Raw genomic sequence first — 15,352 nt, forward strand, 5'->3', positions numbered from 1 at the left:
CAGCATAATACGGGCTATGTTGTTCTCATATATTTTATGATGGTATATTACTCAACCCCTAACGGGAGGGATTGTGCTTGATTTTTATATGATGAAGACATTATCTTTCAATAATTTTATTTGAGGTCTAAAGCTGGCATGTCAGTAACCGCTTGTTGTCCTTTGATATCACATGCATCAATCTCATTTTGGTTAGTATATTTTGTTACCTATTCTGACCTCGGACTCCAACTTCCTTTAAACTGAGTTTAACTGTGCGTATTGCTGTGTGTTTCTTTTTTCTACAATGGTTATATATATCGCTAGAGGAAGAGGGGACGGTTGCGATATCACATAACATGTTTAACCTTGCTGCATGCTTGCGTCTGTCCTAATTTACGAGCCTCTGGTCTTTATTTCTCTTGTATGTTTTTTTTTTAAATTTTAGCTCATTTATATGTTTTGGATTTTTTTCACTTAACTAGAACGAATGCCCAAGGGTGTCACCAGCCCAGTAATAGGGACTTCGGTGTTGACATGAATATCAATTATATGGTCATTTTTATTAATTTCCTGTTTACAAAATTATGAATAAGGATTTTTTTATCCCAGTCACAAACTACCATAGCCGTTTCGGGCATAACGTTTTGGAATTTTGGGTCCTCAATATGATCTTCAACTTTGTACTTGTTTGGCTTTATAACCATTTTGATCTGAGCGTCTCTGATGAGTCTGATGCAGACGAAGGGCTCGTATGGCGTATTTAATTATAAGCCTGGTAACTATTTGTTTAATAATATTTCTTTATAAAAAAACTTCTGTTAAATCACTTAATGCGTGTATTTATGCTATGATCATTATGAGTTTAGGTGGCCGTATCTATTCTTTATCCGGAAAACAAATATTTGAAATGTAAACTATATGTTTTAATTTTGCAGTAAACGTGGTAAAGGTCTTGCAATATTGGCATCTTTGAAAGTTTTGAAAACTTACATAAAAAGACATATGGTTTTGGTTGTTATCTTTTTATTTTGAAATCTTTTAATGACGATTCTTCTACTTCGAACAAACCACACATTTGAGTAAGGTGTCTTGTACGTAGGGAGGGCATTTGAGCGATCCACAGTACGCCTTGACACCATACAGAAGGTATCCATTGTCGTTGCGGGAACCAGCCTCCAATATGTCTGGACTATTATCAACGCATATGAACTGGGACGCACCAGCATGGCCATAGAATCCTGACATTAGGTTTCCACTATATTCGCTTTTCCAGCCAGAGTAACACTGGTATTTTCCGGGAATCATTAATATTGTTGATGCATGATTTACACGACAGACTGCGCATGGTACATCTTTATCTATTAGGTTACTACCAAAATCATTGGTTTCATACTCCATTCCAAACAAAGATCCAAAAACTGTTTCATGACTAACCTGTCCAAGATCAGGATCATGTGGAACACACACTGGATTAGCCGCTCGTCCTTGATTACTGTAATGGCCGCCTGCAGCAATACCTGCAAATTCATAATTCGTTTGAATTAATCTTATAGAATTGCTTCAAACTATTCGTCTTGTTCTTCAGTGCAAAACGGAAATGATACTACGAGACTAAAATATTCATTGTTGTGTCTTTGACACATTCTCCATTTCCATTTCCATTTTATTAACTAATTATATTTTCCACTTATAAGATTAAGGGGCATTATACATGTAAGTAGTCAAGTTAAACGCAAAAAATATCAATATCGAAATAAATTTGGATATTCAATTATCAGTCGTATTACATATATTTTCCCCTCTATGGTTACATCTTCATTAATCCTATATACACGTATAACTAGTGAATGGGAGAAGGACATTTGACCATAGTTCTATAGAACCACTGAATCCTGCAGATGTGAAGTATATATTTAACTGCATGCATATAAGATACAAGATATTTAATTACCAATCACGGTGCTCAAAATGTGGGCTACGACAACAGATGAATTACAAAAAAGAACAGTGTATGATTATACTGATTTGTATGATTTAAAGTACATTTAAACAAAAAACATGTTGTCATTCGGAAATTGGTATTGTATTAAATCTTACCCGTGTAAACAATTTCAGTTGAATTTGTTGGGCAGTCTCTTCTTCCCCATCTTATGTAAACACTTCCAGATGGATCTTAAATATACAGATACACAAATAAGCAGTCAGTTGGCCTTTTTATCAAGCTTACTAACTTAAAGTATATTTGGAGCAATCATTATTGTCGTAAGATTATCTTGATTTTATCATTGTTCTAGACTATAAAAAATACTATCAATTTAAAGAGAATCGACAGAAAATGTATCCAAAAAATGTTAAAAACAGCATAGATAATGTCAAAAAAGATTTATTTTGTTTTATATGAATTTTTTCTGTTGAATCAGACCTATAGTACCCATAGTTTTCTTAGGTAATTACAGGTTCTTGCTAAAATAGAACACAACAATGATGGAAATATTTTCGAATTGATTATATATCAAAAGCAAGGACACAGATAAGTCATTTGTTTTGTCTTGTATAAGTTCGGTTAGATATATTCATTTACAACGGGCGTTTGAAAAGTTTGTTATTGTGAAACAGAAGAGCGAACTTCCTCAATTAAATACTATTTGTGTTACACATGATTGTGTTATCCACAAGCGATATTTCTGTTTTAAAGTGCATCGATTTTTATCATTTGCAAATAAAACAAACTTTAAAAAATAGAATTTTAAAAATTTCAAATAACAATGCAAATACAAAATTTTTTAAAAACAACATACGATTCAATAAATATGTAATTATACAAATGTATATTGTAAATGAACACTTACTATTTTGAAAAGTTGTTATCACTGATGCCTGACTCTGAATCTGCATATTCTGGTTCTGGATCTTTTTATCCTGGATTTGAATTTGTTGATCCTGACCTATAACCTTAGCATTGAGGGTATGAACAGTAGTTTGTAACTGACTCATGGTTGCCTTCATTAACTGAATATCCCTCTGCATCTGATGGTTGTCAGCATAATCTGGGTCAGTCAGTAGAAGTCGCTTCTCGTTAATTATCTGTGAATCTGTGTTAATACATGTAACAAGCATGCACCATAGAAGTAAACATCTCAGATTCAATGCCATACTGTTGAAATCTCACATATAATGTGTAAATTACAATATACGTGTATATAATCGACTGATAAGAACATACGAAAACGACAAGGTTATAAATATATGCCTTGTATTTCAAAAATCAAAGAAGGAAGAATACAAAACCTACTTTTATGTAAATTGTAAATAGAATTAAAAATATATTAAGAAATAATTTAACTTAAGCTATCAAAATATAATGTACATTACACTAAATTTGAACAATAACATATAATCAAACACCACTCCTTTTGTTTTGATTAATACGATCTTCTTCAGCCTATTTGTTTTCCTTCGCCGTTTGGTTTGTTTCGCAATTGATTTTCCATAAACAAGTAATCTCCGGAAGAATGTTTTACTTGTTATTTTCAATATTTCGCAACCGTGAAAGAAACATACAAATATTTTCTGCTATTCTCGTTTTATCCTCGGTATGTTTTGATATTATTTGACAGGTATAGCGATATATACATGTACATGTTGATTGCACATGAGAGTTATCTCCCCTTATGTATTTGATATGAGTGAAATATATTTGTAACTGGCACACAATTAGTGATAGAGACACAGTGTACTGTGTTATTTAATTTCAGGTCCTGGGTCCACGAGAAAGATCAAGGTCGAGGTTATGTTCTTAATTTTGTTTTTATTTGTTATACTAGTAACTTATTTTCAGAAATCGTATATTATAAATTTTGTTTCAAAAGGTATTTCGGAGATAACTGTATTGTATTTTAAGCTCCGACGGCATCAATTAAGGATTTCATGGTCACAAATTAAGTTTACTGGCGACGCGTTAGCGGAGACATTACACGGGTATTTCCGACCATCATATCCCAAATGGATGCCGTCGGAGCTGAAAATACAATATTGTTATCTCCATTCTAATGAAACTGACAGAAAACAACGTTAAAACATGTATTTAAAACCTGTCATATGCCGTTTGCACTTGCGTTTATGTCCCATAGCATCAATTGTCAATTGATGCCATTTTAAAAAGTGACGTTATCCAATCAAAATGAACGTTTCAAACGCTGTTGCATCAGAATGAGTTCTCTTTCCCCTAACATTTAAAACTAGTTTTTTTTTATTAAGGTCCTTGTTTTATGACCATAAAATTAGGGTCAAGTTAAAAGTTAAATTTGACCGAAGCGTTAAACTTATATCCTCATAATGTTATGTTTAATTTTAACCGAAGCGTTAAGAGAACTCCATATGATAGTTTTTCCTCCTCATGTATTTCAAAAAAGTTATATGCATTTGTAAACCATAAGTGATAGAGACCTAATGTATTTAGGTTTTTCCACCTTTCCGTTTTTTCTGACACGTAATTTTTTCTTGCGGTGTAAAAATGTTTCACAAGATGTCGCTTAGTTTTTTTGTATATGATATCCTACAGTCGATACGCTTTTGACACTCACCCTGTTTAACCAAACATTTTTCTTTTTAAGAGTTATCTCCCCAAACACTGTTTTTCTTGTTATCAGATCTCCTCCGCAACCGTAAAAGAAACCGACAAATTTACTTTTCCAAATTGCTCGTTATATCCTCAGTTTTATTTTGACTGAAGCTTTACGAAGACCCAATAAGAGAGTAATTTCCCCTTTTGTATTGAAATAAGTGAAAAATTTGTAACTGGAAAGTGATAGAGGCCTAGGGTCTTTTGATTTGAGGTCCTTGGTCCCAAAAAAAATAATATGAAAATGAGGTCAAGGTCAAAGGTCAATGTCATGTTCAAATTTTTGATTTTGGCTTGTTATCTGTTATTTTCAGAAATCATACAAGATATCGACAAAATATTTTCAGACAATTGTTAGTTGCGACATGTCGTTGCACTTAAATTTTACTTAAAAGGGTACGTACCATTTAATGTGAGTTTCCCCCTTTTATAACTTATATTAGTTGTATGGTAATGTTCCGGACCATATGGGTATTTGGACCATACGCGTATGGTCATGACCATATGGGTATATACTCATATGGTCCGACCATACGCGTATGGTCGGAGTAATTAACATTCTGTTACAGTTTACTATTAATACATTTAAACTCTTTATATGGTATGACCGCTCATTAAAAAGAAGCTATCATATATGTAATTTTATTATTATATTATGATAGAAAGATTAGCTAAATAAAAATTAGAAGTTTCACAAATTTTATTTTACTTACATGTCAAAACTATATTAAACACATTTTATACATATGGTCATTGCCGATTTGTTATTACCGGTGAAAGGCAATATGTCGACTTAAATAATCAAATTCCAAAAAATTCTTAATGAACTGTTACACAAGAAGTTACTGGAAAGTAACATAGTATATTTTAAATGTGCACTACAAAGACTCGCAAATGCAAAAAAGGCATGATACCGTTTGGAAGAAAATGTCACTCCAAGGCTAGTGCATTCAAGAATGTAACTAGCGATGAAAACTAACTATGGCATCAATATTTAATTTTTACGTAATTTTTTAATTATAAAATTAACAAATTGTCATGTAACCATCATTATTTTTTCAGATAAAGTTTTTGTATTATTGAAACGTTTATAATGTAATTTGAAAAAAATACCTAAACGGTCTAAATACTTATATGGTCCGGTCCGTTAATAACCAAACGAGTATTACACATCATATGGTCCGACTATACGCGTACGGTCGGACCATACGCGTATGGTCGGACCATATGAGTATACGCATATGGTCATGACCATACGCGTATGGTCCAAATACTCATATGGTCCGGAACATAAATAACATAACTCATTACCAATATAAAGTACAGGCCTAAGAGTCTTTTGATTTGAGGTCTTTACTTGATGACCTTGAAATTGAGCTCAAGGTCATAGGTAAATTTAACGTTCTAGATTTTGACCTTTGCTTTTTCCTCTTATATATACATGATAAAGCCATGGGACTTTCGGCAAAAGGTTGCAGGAAATGTGACCTTGAAAAGCCTACCGGAAGTGACCTTTTGTAAACCGGAAGTAGCCATTTTTTGTACTAATTTAATGTAAAAGTAGATAGAACCATCTATTTTTGTCAAGTAACCTATCAAAACATACAGGAAGTAACATCTTTTAAACCGGAAGTAAAAAATGATCTCCCTTATCTATATCTTTTTGTATAGAAACCATATATATTTGGAATCAGCGTTCAATAAGCTGTCATGTGACGCTAAAATTGACATTTAAAACCTAATTATAATATTTTCATATAAAAAAGATCTTTACTGGTGGAAAGACCATCAATGGTTCTCTGAACAAATTGGTTTTTAATTTTATTTAATGTCCATTATTCCGTCACAGAAAAATATGGTCCAGGTCAAAGGTTAAGGTCGTGTTCTGAATTTTTATTTTGGCTTGTTATTACTTATTACAGAAGAGTTATCAAAGGTACCAGGATTATAATTTAGTACGCCATACGCGCGTTAGACAGAAGTTGTCGATAAAATTTATAGACAGCTCTCTTATAAGCAGGTCTAGACATTTTGAACTCTGATGACCTGTAAGATTTTCGCTATCTACAACGGTTTTCAGAAATATCGACACTACACCAATGTGACTCCTTTGCGTTCGAACAGTCATGTTGGTTGACCGATAATATCACCAGATGCATTTCGTAACCTAGATACCATAAAAGTTATCGTGAACATGTTTTGTTTCACCTTTTTGAAATTTGAGATAGTTTTGTAAATGTTAAGGAACAAACACGGACGATATATGTAAAGTAATGAAAAGAACTCACACTCTCCCGTGTTTTCGGGTGAGTTAAAACCGTATCCGCATGTAAATATAAAATCATATATTATTTAAAATTCATTTCAAGGAACAGAAAAAAGAAATATGCATTTCTCTGTTTCCTTTTAATTTAGACCTATGAACTTTTATAACGAATTCTTCTACTTCGAACACACCACACATTTGAACAAGGTGTCTTGTACATAAGGGGGACATTTAAGCGATCCACAGTACGCCTTCACTTCATACAACAGATATCCATTACCATCGCGTGAACCAACCTCCAATACGTCTGGACTACTATCAACTCATATGTACTGAGACGCACCAGGATGGCCGTAGTGTCCTGACATCAGATTTCCAATGTATTTGATTTTCCATCCAGAGTAGCAATGTGGTTTTCCTGGAATCATCAATACTATCGATACATGACTTAAACGACAGACTGCGCATGGTACATCCTTGTCTATAAGGTTACTACCAAAATCGTTAGTTTCGTATTCCATTCCATTGAGTGTTCCAAAAGTTGATTCGTGACTAACCTATCCGAGATCAGGGTCATGTGGAACACACACGGGATTAGTAGGTCGTCCATGATTAGTGTACTGGCCTCCCGCAGCAATACCTGCAAATATTTAGTAGTTTTAAAAAAGATTTAGAGTAAGAAACAAAATGAAACCCAAATATATAGAATTTACCATTATAAATAGATAAAATAAGCAAAGTGATAGATTATTGGGATTTATTACATTTTGGTAAGACACTGGGACAAAGAGAATATTTATGAAGGGAAATTTTTTGTCTGAATTTTCTAATTAGCATAAATAGTATGTAACATTGGGAACAAATGAAAATGAATGTTTCTTTCCAACAACAACAAAAAAAAAAAAACGAAACCCAAATGGTCGTCTCCAAATTATATACAACAATGTATCGTATTATTTGTGTGAAGGAACGCACTTTATATTTTATTTGGCGGGTGAGTTCTTTATTTTTAATATCAAGCCTGCCTTGTGAAGACGTGTTAATTGTAGCAAAGAAGAACCATAAGTCGATCTGGACGAAATTCTATTGTATTCAATCTTACCAGAGTATAATAATATAATACTTTATCCAGAAGCAATACAGCTTATAGAATATACAATTTTACAACATTTTTTTTGAATGCATCAGTGAAATATAAATACAATAATTATACACAATATATGTATGGCGGAGAATGAAAATAAATTCATATGATAAATAGTTAATACAACTACATATTACGAATTTTTTCAATATTAAACAAAAATTTACCTAAATTATTAAGTTCTTTCACATTGTGAACTAATAACAACTGTATAAGTTTAAAAGTGGATGAGTATTGCCAATAATATTTCTTAATGTATAGTTGTCTTACATCACTATATCTATTACATTCTAGAATAACATGGTATTCATCTTCTATCATATTGTTTTTGCACATAGTACATAATCTGTTTTCTCTATCTACATTGTAATATCTGCCTGTTTCTATATTGAGGCTATGGGCGGATATACGATATTTACATATAAAAGGTTTATATATTTGATTAACAGGTCTATCTAAATAAAATTGCAGTATATCTGTGTCATATATATATCTATAAAGAATACATTCTGATGAATTATTAAAAAAAAAGCATTAACATCAGCAATAAAGGTATCTTTCATTCTTTGTTTTAACTCATGTATGAATATATCAACATTATTTACACTTTGTTTTAGCCATACATCATGAAAACCATATCTACATAAAATATCTTTGACTGAACATGCCCAATTCGATTTGTCATTGGGTTTTTTAAATGAACTCTCCAGCATATCTTCATAACATGCTTTAAGTATACAGTTATCAGTATTTAATAATTTGAACCAAAACTGAATCAGTCTTCTTTGTCTTTCATAATACATTGGATAACGTCCTAATTCACAGTAAACCATGTTATTAACAGCAGTTTTTCTAACCTTTAGAATTCTTTTTAAAAAATATAAATGTACTTTCTCTATATCATCAGCTTTATGATTACCCCACACTTCAATGCTATAATTAAGTATACTAGATACATAAGTATCAAATAAGGACAGTAACGTTTCACAGTTATAATATTCATCTACAATTTTACTACATAAAGCAAAAACCGCTTTTCTTCCTTGATTGGCTAACATTTTTTGTGTATGTAAAAAACTGCCAATATAATTAAAAAGAATACCCAAATATACAAAACTATCAAATATATCTTTTTGATTGTTATTCAAAAACCATTTTTCTTGACTTTTTACACTACTTCTATTTCTAAACACGACCACTTTAGTTTTAGACATATTAATATATAAACCATATTCCTCTGCAGAAGAGTTTACAGCATTTATCATATTTTGCAGATCATCTATGTTCTCACTAAATAAAACAGTGTCGTCTGCATACATAAGTAAAAATTAATTTAAGGATTTCAATTCACATGACTGACAGTCATTACTGATTAGCTCTACTTCCATATCATTGACATACAACGAGTATAATAAAGGGGATAAAGATTCCCCTTGCATCAAGCCAGTATTACAATTAAAAAAGTCTGAAATTTTTCCATTACACTTTATGCTAGTTTTCAATTTAGAATACATACATGTAGATTTAATTACAGTAAAAAGTTCTCCAGTAACGCCACATCTAACTAATCTCAACCACAATTTTACATGAAAAACACTATCAAACGCTTTAATATAGTCAATAAAACAGCAATATAAGCGTTTACCTTTTCTTAATGACTTAGAAATCAAGGAATGAAGACAGAAGATGGCATCAGAAGTGCCGTATCCAGAACGGAATCCAAATTGTGCATCTGTCAGAATGTTGTTAATATTGCACCATGTTATAAGTCTTGAATAAATCAACGACGTAAATAGTTTTCCTAAATGTGATACCAACGAAATACCTCTGTAGTTTCCAGGATCGTCAGGCTTTCCTTTCTTAAAACTTGGAATTAAAATACATTTCACCCATATTTCAGGAAAATTTCCAGAACATAAAATATTGTTGAACAGTTTGCAAAGTACAGGTTTCAATAAATTTTTACCAAACAGTATATACTCATTCATTATATCATCATAACCAGTCACTTGTCTCTTTTTAATTTTTTGATGCACGAATCAAGTTCTTTTTCTGTAAACGGAAGATCTAGTTCCTCAAAAACTGTTTCCGGAGTATCACTCGTTCCAACATTCACTTCGGGAGGTTTAGACATAACTTTTTTAAAATGTTCCTCGAATTGGTCCAATGAAATGTTATTTATAACTCGCTTTTTACGTTTTTTAAAATTCTTATAGAAACGTTTCGGATTTTTCTTCCTTAGTGACGACAGCATATTTCCTCGTTGGTTCTTATAATGTCTTTTAAGTCTTCTTTCGCAGCACTTATACTTTTGCTTTGAAAGGTTAAAGTTAACTCTGTTTTCATCCGAGCGGTATTTGTTGAAACTGTCTAATGCATTTTGATATTGTATATATAATGTTTTGCATTCATCAGTAAACCAAGGCTTGTCTGCATTAAATTTATGAACTTTATCGCCATTTTCTCAAAATTCACACTGTTCTTTGAATGTTACTTCAGATTTCGTATACTGTTCATATATATCAGTTAAAAGATTATCATGATTATTAAGTCTTTCTACACATGTATCTATATCGCTGTTTTCGTCAAAATTTACCAGTAGATCATCAAACATTTGTGTGTTGAGTATCAATTTACTTCTGATATCATCTTCTGACCCTTCATTCCAGTTAAATACATTGAACTTAGTTTTTTTATTACAATGACATTGACTGTAAGACTGATTTTTACTCTTAAGGAACAATTCAACTACTATTGGAGCATGATATGAATACATATTAAATGGTTCAGCATAAAACAATTTTAAACATTTGAACATTTCACTTTGTGTAAATAATAAATACTCAATAACGCTACTACCGTTTTTATTATTAAATGTTATTTTTCCACTGTCTGTTCCAAATCTGCCGTTACATATACGTAGACCGGATGACTGGCATAACTGCAATATACGCTGACTAAAACTATTTGGAGGTTTAATGTCTACAGATTTTCTATTACAAATATAACTATCATTTACATAGTCAATATGGCCTTAGCATTGATGGTATTCACAGTTGTTTGTAACTGACTCATTGTTGCCTTCATCAACTGTACATGTATATCCCTCTGCAATTGTTGTTTATCAGCATAATCGGGGTCAGTGAGTAAAAGTGGGTTATCGTTGATATTTTGTGATGCAGTGTTGATACACCACACAAGAAAAAAGTCAGAATCAATCCCATACTATATAAATCTTACGTACAACGTGTACTGACACTGAACGTGTATATAAATCTGCTGATAAGAACATTCGATACGACAATGTTATACATATATGCTTTGTTTAAAAAAAAACCATATATAATAAAGAACAGAATGAACAAGTATTACAAAAAGAAGATTTTATTATTGAATTTCTAAATGTTCTGTCCGTACAAATGTATTTGAAAACTAAAAAACAATAACATATAGTCAAACACATGTGTACAACACCTACAATAAGCTACTAACCTCACCGAACAAGCATATTTTGGCAATATCCGATTCTCGTGCAGTACAATTAGTATCGTAACTATAATTTCTTAAAATTAAGATCTATGTAAACAATTTTAATAAAAATCTGACTATATTTTAAGTTAGTTATATTCCTGTGTATATCGAATAACCTACACATCCTGTTACGTTATGGTATGGCAAGCCGTTCTCGTCAAAACTATGTTTAACTCGGTTTTCGAAAAAAGATACACACTGAGAATTAAAAACCTGAAATAACACACTGAGAAATCGAAATTACACACTGAGTTTTAAAATAACACACTGAGATTTAAGAAAAAAAAAACAAAAAAAAAACCACACACTGATCATGTAATATTACACATTTTAAAAAGACACACTGAGATGAAATAAATTGAAAACACACACTGAGATGAAATAAATTGAAAAACACACACTGAGAATTGTTAATTACACATTGAGATTTATATGCAAATTACTAATGAATACTCATGAGATGAATAATTCAACAGATAAATATCTTGATCTCAAGAACTCTTGTCAGTATAATGAAATGCGATTCCTTCAACTAATATTCGCAATAAATTTCAAGACTTAACATCGCATTATTTATAAGTTTTAAACCTATAATTCAGATAATTACTACTAGTGTATCGAGATAAAAAAAAATTAAAATATGTGTTCCTTTTTAAAAGTCTTCCAACTGTCACCCAGATTTCGCAAGGTAGTCTTTCATATTTTTGTTACGTTTATATGCTAGATATAATAGACAATTGAGTTGAAATTTCACTGCATTCTTTGGCTTTTGGGAGATTGTTCCAATTTATTCTTATAATGTTAATATAGTTTTTCACCATTTGGTTATATTTTGTAATAAGAGTAAGTAGGTATTCGTCTTGTTCTTGTATTTCTTAAGTTTTTTATAAATAATTTGGAACCAAATCGAAGGACTAACGAGTTCTGTCCCCTAGTTGGTTTAAGCTTGTGATAGATTCAGATTAAGTATGCTAATTAGATATTTGCGCATAAAAAGAGCGCAAAAATATCAGTGTGTAATTTCAAATTATCAGTGTGTGTTTTTTAGTTTATATATTACCAGTGTGTCTTTTTGAAATCTCAGTGTGTAATTTTCCATTATCAGTACGTGTTTCTTACTTTTTTTAATCTCAGTACGTCTTTAAAAAACCTCAGTGTGTAATTTTTAAATTTTAGTTTGTGTTTTGAAGTTTTTAATTCTCAGCTTGTAATTTTTTTTTAGGAAAATGGTTTGAACATAGTTTTGACGAGAACGGCTTGCCATAGTATGGTGACATACACTCATATCTTGTTTCGGTGTATGTCGTCATACCTTTATATTTAATTATTATATATGCTGCCGAACCTATACATTTTGTTCCTGTGTATGTCACATTCTTTTACTGTGTTTGTAAACATACCCACACATTTTGCCTGCATATGTCGACATACACTCAAATCGTGTTTCTGTATAGACCATATGTTACCATGCACAAACGTCATGATCCACGTTTAATTTAACAAGCCTATACATCCAACTCATATGTGAACAACGAGCATAACAAAGGAAAATGGAAACATATATTCTTTGCATTATACAATTTACTTCCTTCGAGTCAATACTCTAAGCAACAAACATTTTTATAAATTCTTATGCTTTTACGGTCAATAGTTATCAAAGGTAACAGGCTTATCATTTGATATGTGAGATGCGCGTGTCGTCTTAATAATATTCATCAGATCATTAGTTAAAATGCCAAACAAGTATAAAGTTGAAGATCCCGGACTGTTTAACAGGATCTATCTTTGGTATTCATTGTTAATTTTCCTCGACTCAACATTCATGACATAATTATTGCGGCTTGTTGAGCTACCAACAATCAATAAAACCCGCGAATGCATAATGTCCTACACACCAGAAATATCGATACAACAAAGACAAATATTCCACACTCTATCAAATAGAGAACAATGTCAAAGGAGAGAGTCATTTGACTCTTTTCATCAACAGTGTATACGATATCTATTACAGAAACGAACACACTGCACTATGACATATGTGTGTACTAGATAGCTTTGAATATAGCAATACGAAAATAATATGATTTGACAAATGAGTATTGTCTTTGCGTCATGTACAACGAAATCGAAATTATTAAAGTAGACCAAAGTCTCATGATTTTTTTTTATATTCACTCCTTTAAGTTTTGACTGACGCATATTTCGAATATCAGTAAAGACCCATCGATACAACATCCGATACAAAAGTTTAACAATGATTTTAGATATTTTTAATGATATATTGGCTCTCAATAATAACGACTTCAGTATGTATACTAATGAAATGTATCCCGTTGCACTAACATTAAATAAAACTAATACGTATTATGAATACAGCCCTTTCCCCGATCTAGATATCTATATCAATAACAGGAAGCTCAATACCAAAATTTATGATAAAAGATATGATTTTTCAAGTCCTATCATTTATTATCCATTTTTAGATGGTGACGTTCCCTTGTTACCATCTTATGGTGTTTATATATCTTGATTAGGAAGATTCGCTCGTCTATGTAACAACGTAGAAGTTTTCAGCGAGAGAAAACTATGTATTACTGATAAATCAGGTTTTCTCTCGCTGAAAACTAGTAAATTTTTTTACTAAATTTGATCATCGGTAAAAAGATATCACTCGTAAATGTAATTGAACATGCAGACATCTTATACATTCAGGTAGCTCACATCCAATTTTTCATGGTTATATCCTTTACAAAGCACAAAAATTTCGGCATTCACCTCAAAAGCTAACAAAACCTTTAAACTGACTTCAGAAGGGATATAGTCACGATACTGTTGTCAGGTCATTAATAATTGCATATTTTTGCTTTGAAATTGATTCACTTAGTATAGGGTCTTTGCATCGGAAATAAATTCATTTATTCTAAAACCAGTTGTTGGCATTATACGGGTTATGGTCTTCTAATATATTTTATAATGGTATAATACTAAAATCTATCGGGAGAGATTGTTCTTGATATTCATATGATGGAGACACAACCTTTCTATAAGTTCAATTAGGGTTTGGGGCTGGCATGTCAGTAACTGCTAGTAGTCCTTTGTTTATTTATGTATCATTGTCATTTTGTTAGTTTCTTTTGTTATTTTTTCTGGCGTTGGACTCGGACTTCTTTTAAATTGAGTTTTACTGTGCGTATTGTTGTGTGTTAGTTTTTTCTACATTAGCTAAAGGTAACTGGGAAGGATTGAGATCTCAAAAGACATGTTTCACATAGCCGCAATTTTGCGCCCGTCCCAAGTCAGGAGCCTCTGCACTTTGTTAGTCTTATATGATTTTTAATTTCAGTTTCTTGTGTATATTTCGGAGTGTAGTATGACGTACATTATCACTGCACTAATATACATTTTTGTCTAGGGGCCAACTGAAGCACGCCTCCCGGTGCGGGAGTATCTCGCTGCATTGAAGACCCATTGATAACCTTTGGCTGTTGCCTGCTTTTTGGTCGGGTTGTTGTCTCTTTGACACATTCCCCATTTTCATTCTTAACTTCATTTGTATGATGTGCAACGTTTTTTCTACAACCAAAACACATTCGAGATAATCGACAATGAGCTACTTCTAGGCACAAAAAGTTACTATTGACTTCCAATCATACTGTTTCTATATACTTTTAACTTAAAAATTGGAGATAATATGGTACTTCCGGTAAACAAATACAATTTCAGATCTCTTGACAGCTTACTTTTCACTGGTGCTGAAAATATATGGTTGTTGAATACTTTTCCTTCAAATAAGGGAAATAATTATTTA

The 15,352-nt window shown here is 31.8% G+C and overlaps 2 protein-coding genes across 2 annotated transcripts in view; one reads left to right on the forward strand and one right to left on the reverse strand.

Moving 5' to 3' along the window:
* The window catches only part of LOC139494445 (uncharacterized), a 251,359-nt gene that overhangs the window by 15,986 nt on the left and 220,021 nt on the right, over positions 1 to 15,352 (forward strand). The window lies entirely within an intron of this gene.
* On the reverse strand, positions 1,000 to 3,144 carry LOC139494914 (uncharacterized). The gene is made up of 3 exons (XM_071283049.1): positions 2,832 to 3,144; positions 2,080 to 2,154; positions 1,000 to 1,499 (listed from the first exon to the last, which is right to left on the reverse strand). Exons 1-3 carry the CDS (start codon positions 3,133 to 3,135, stop codon positions 1,036 to 1,038), a joined length of 843 nt encoding a protein of 280 aa, XP_071139150.1. The 5' UTR covers positions 3,136 to 3,144; the 3' UTR covers positions 1,000 to 1,035.

This window comes from Mytilus edulis, chromosome 11, assembly GCF_963676685.1.
Source record: "Mytilus edulis chromosome 11, xbMytEdul2.2, whole genome shotgun sequence".
Taxonomy (NCBI): Eukaryota; Metazoa; Mollusca; class Bivalvia; order Mytilida; family Mytilidae; genus Mytilus; species Mytilus edulis.

Excerpts from the sequence above, each read along its gene's own strand:
- LOC139494914 (XM_071283049.1), bottom strand. The coding sequence starts at position 3,135 with ATGGCATTGAATCTGAGATGTTTACTTCTATGGTGCATGCTTGTTACA. Across the intron at positions 2,155-2,831 it reads GATAACAACTTTTCAAAATA|ATCCATCTGGAAGTGTTTAC; the intron begins GTAAGTGTTCAT and ends TGTATATTTAAG. Across the intron at positions 1,500-2,079 it reads AACTGAAATTGTTTACACGG|GTATTGCTGCAGGCGGCCAT; the intron begins GTAAGATTTAAT and ends ATGAATTTGCAG.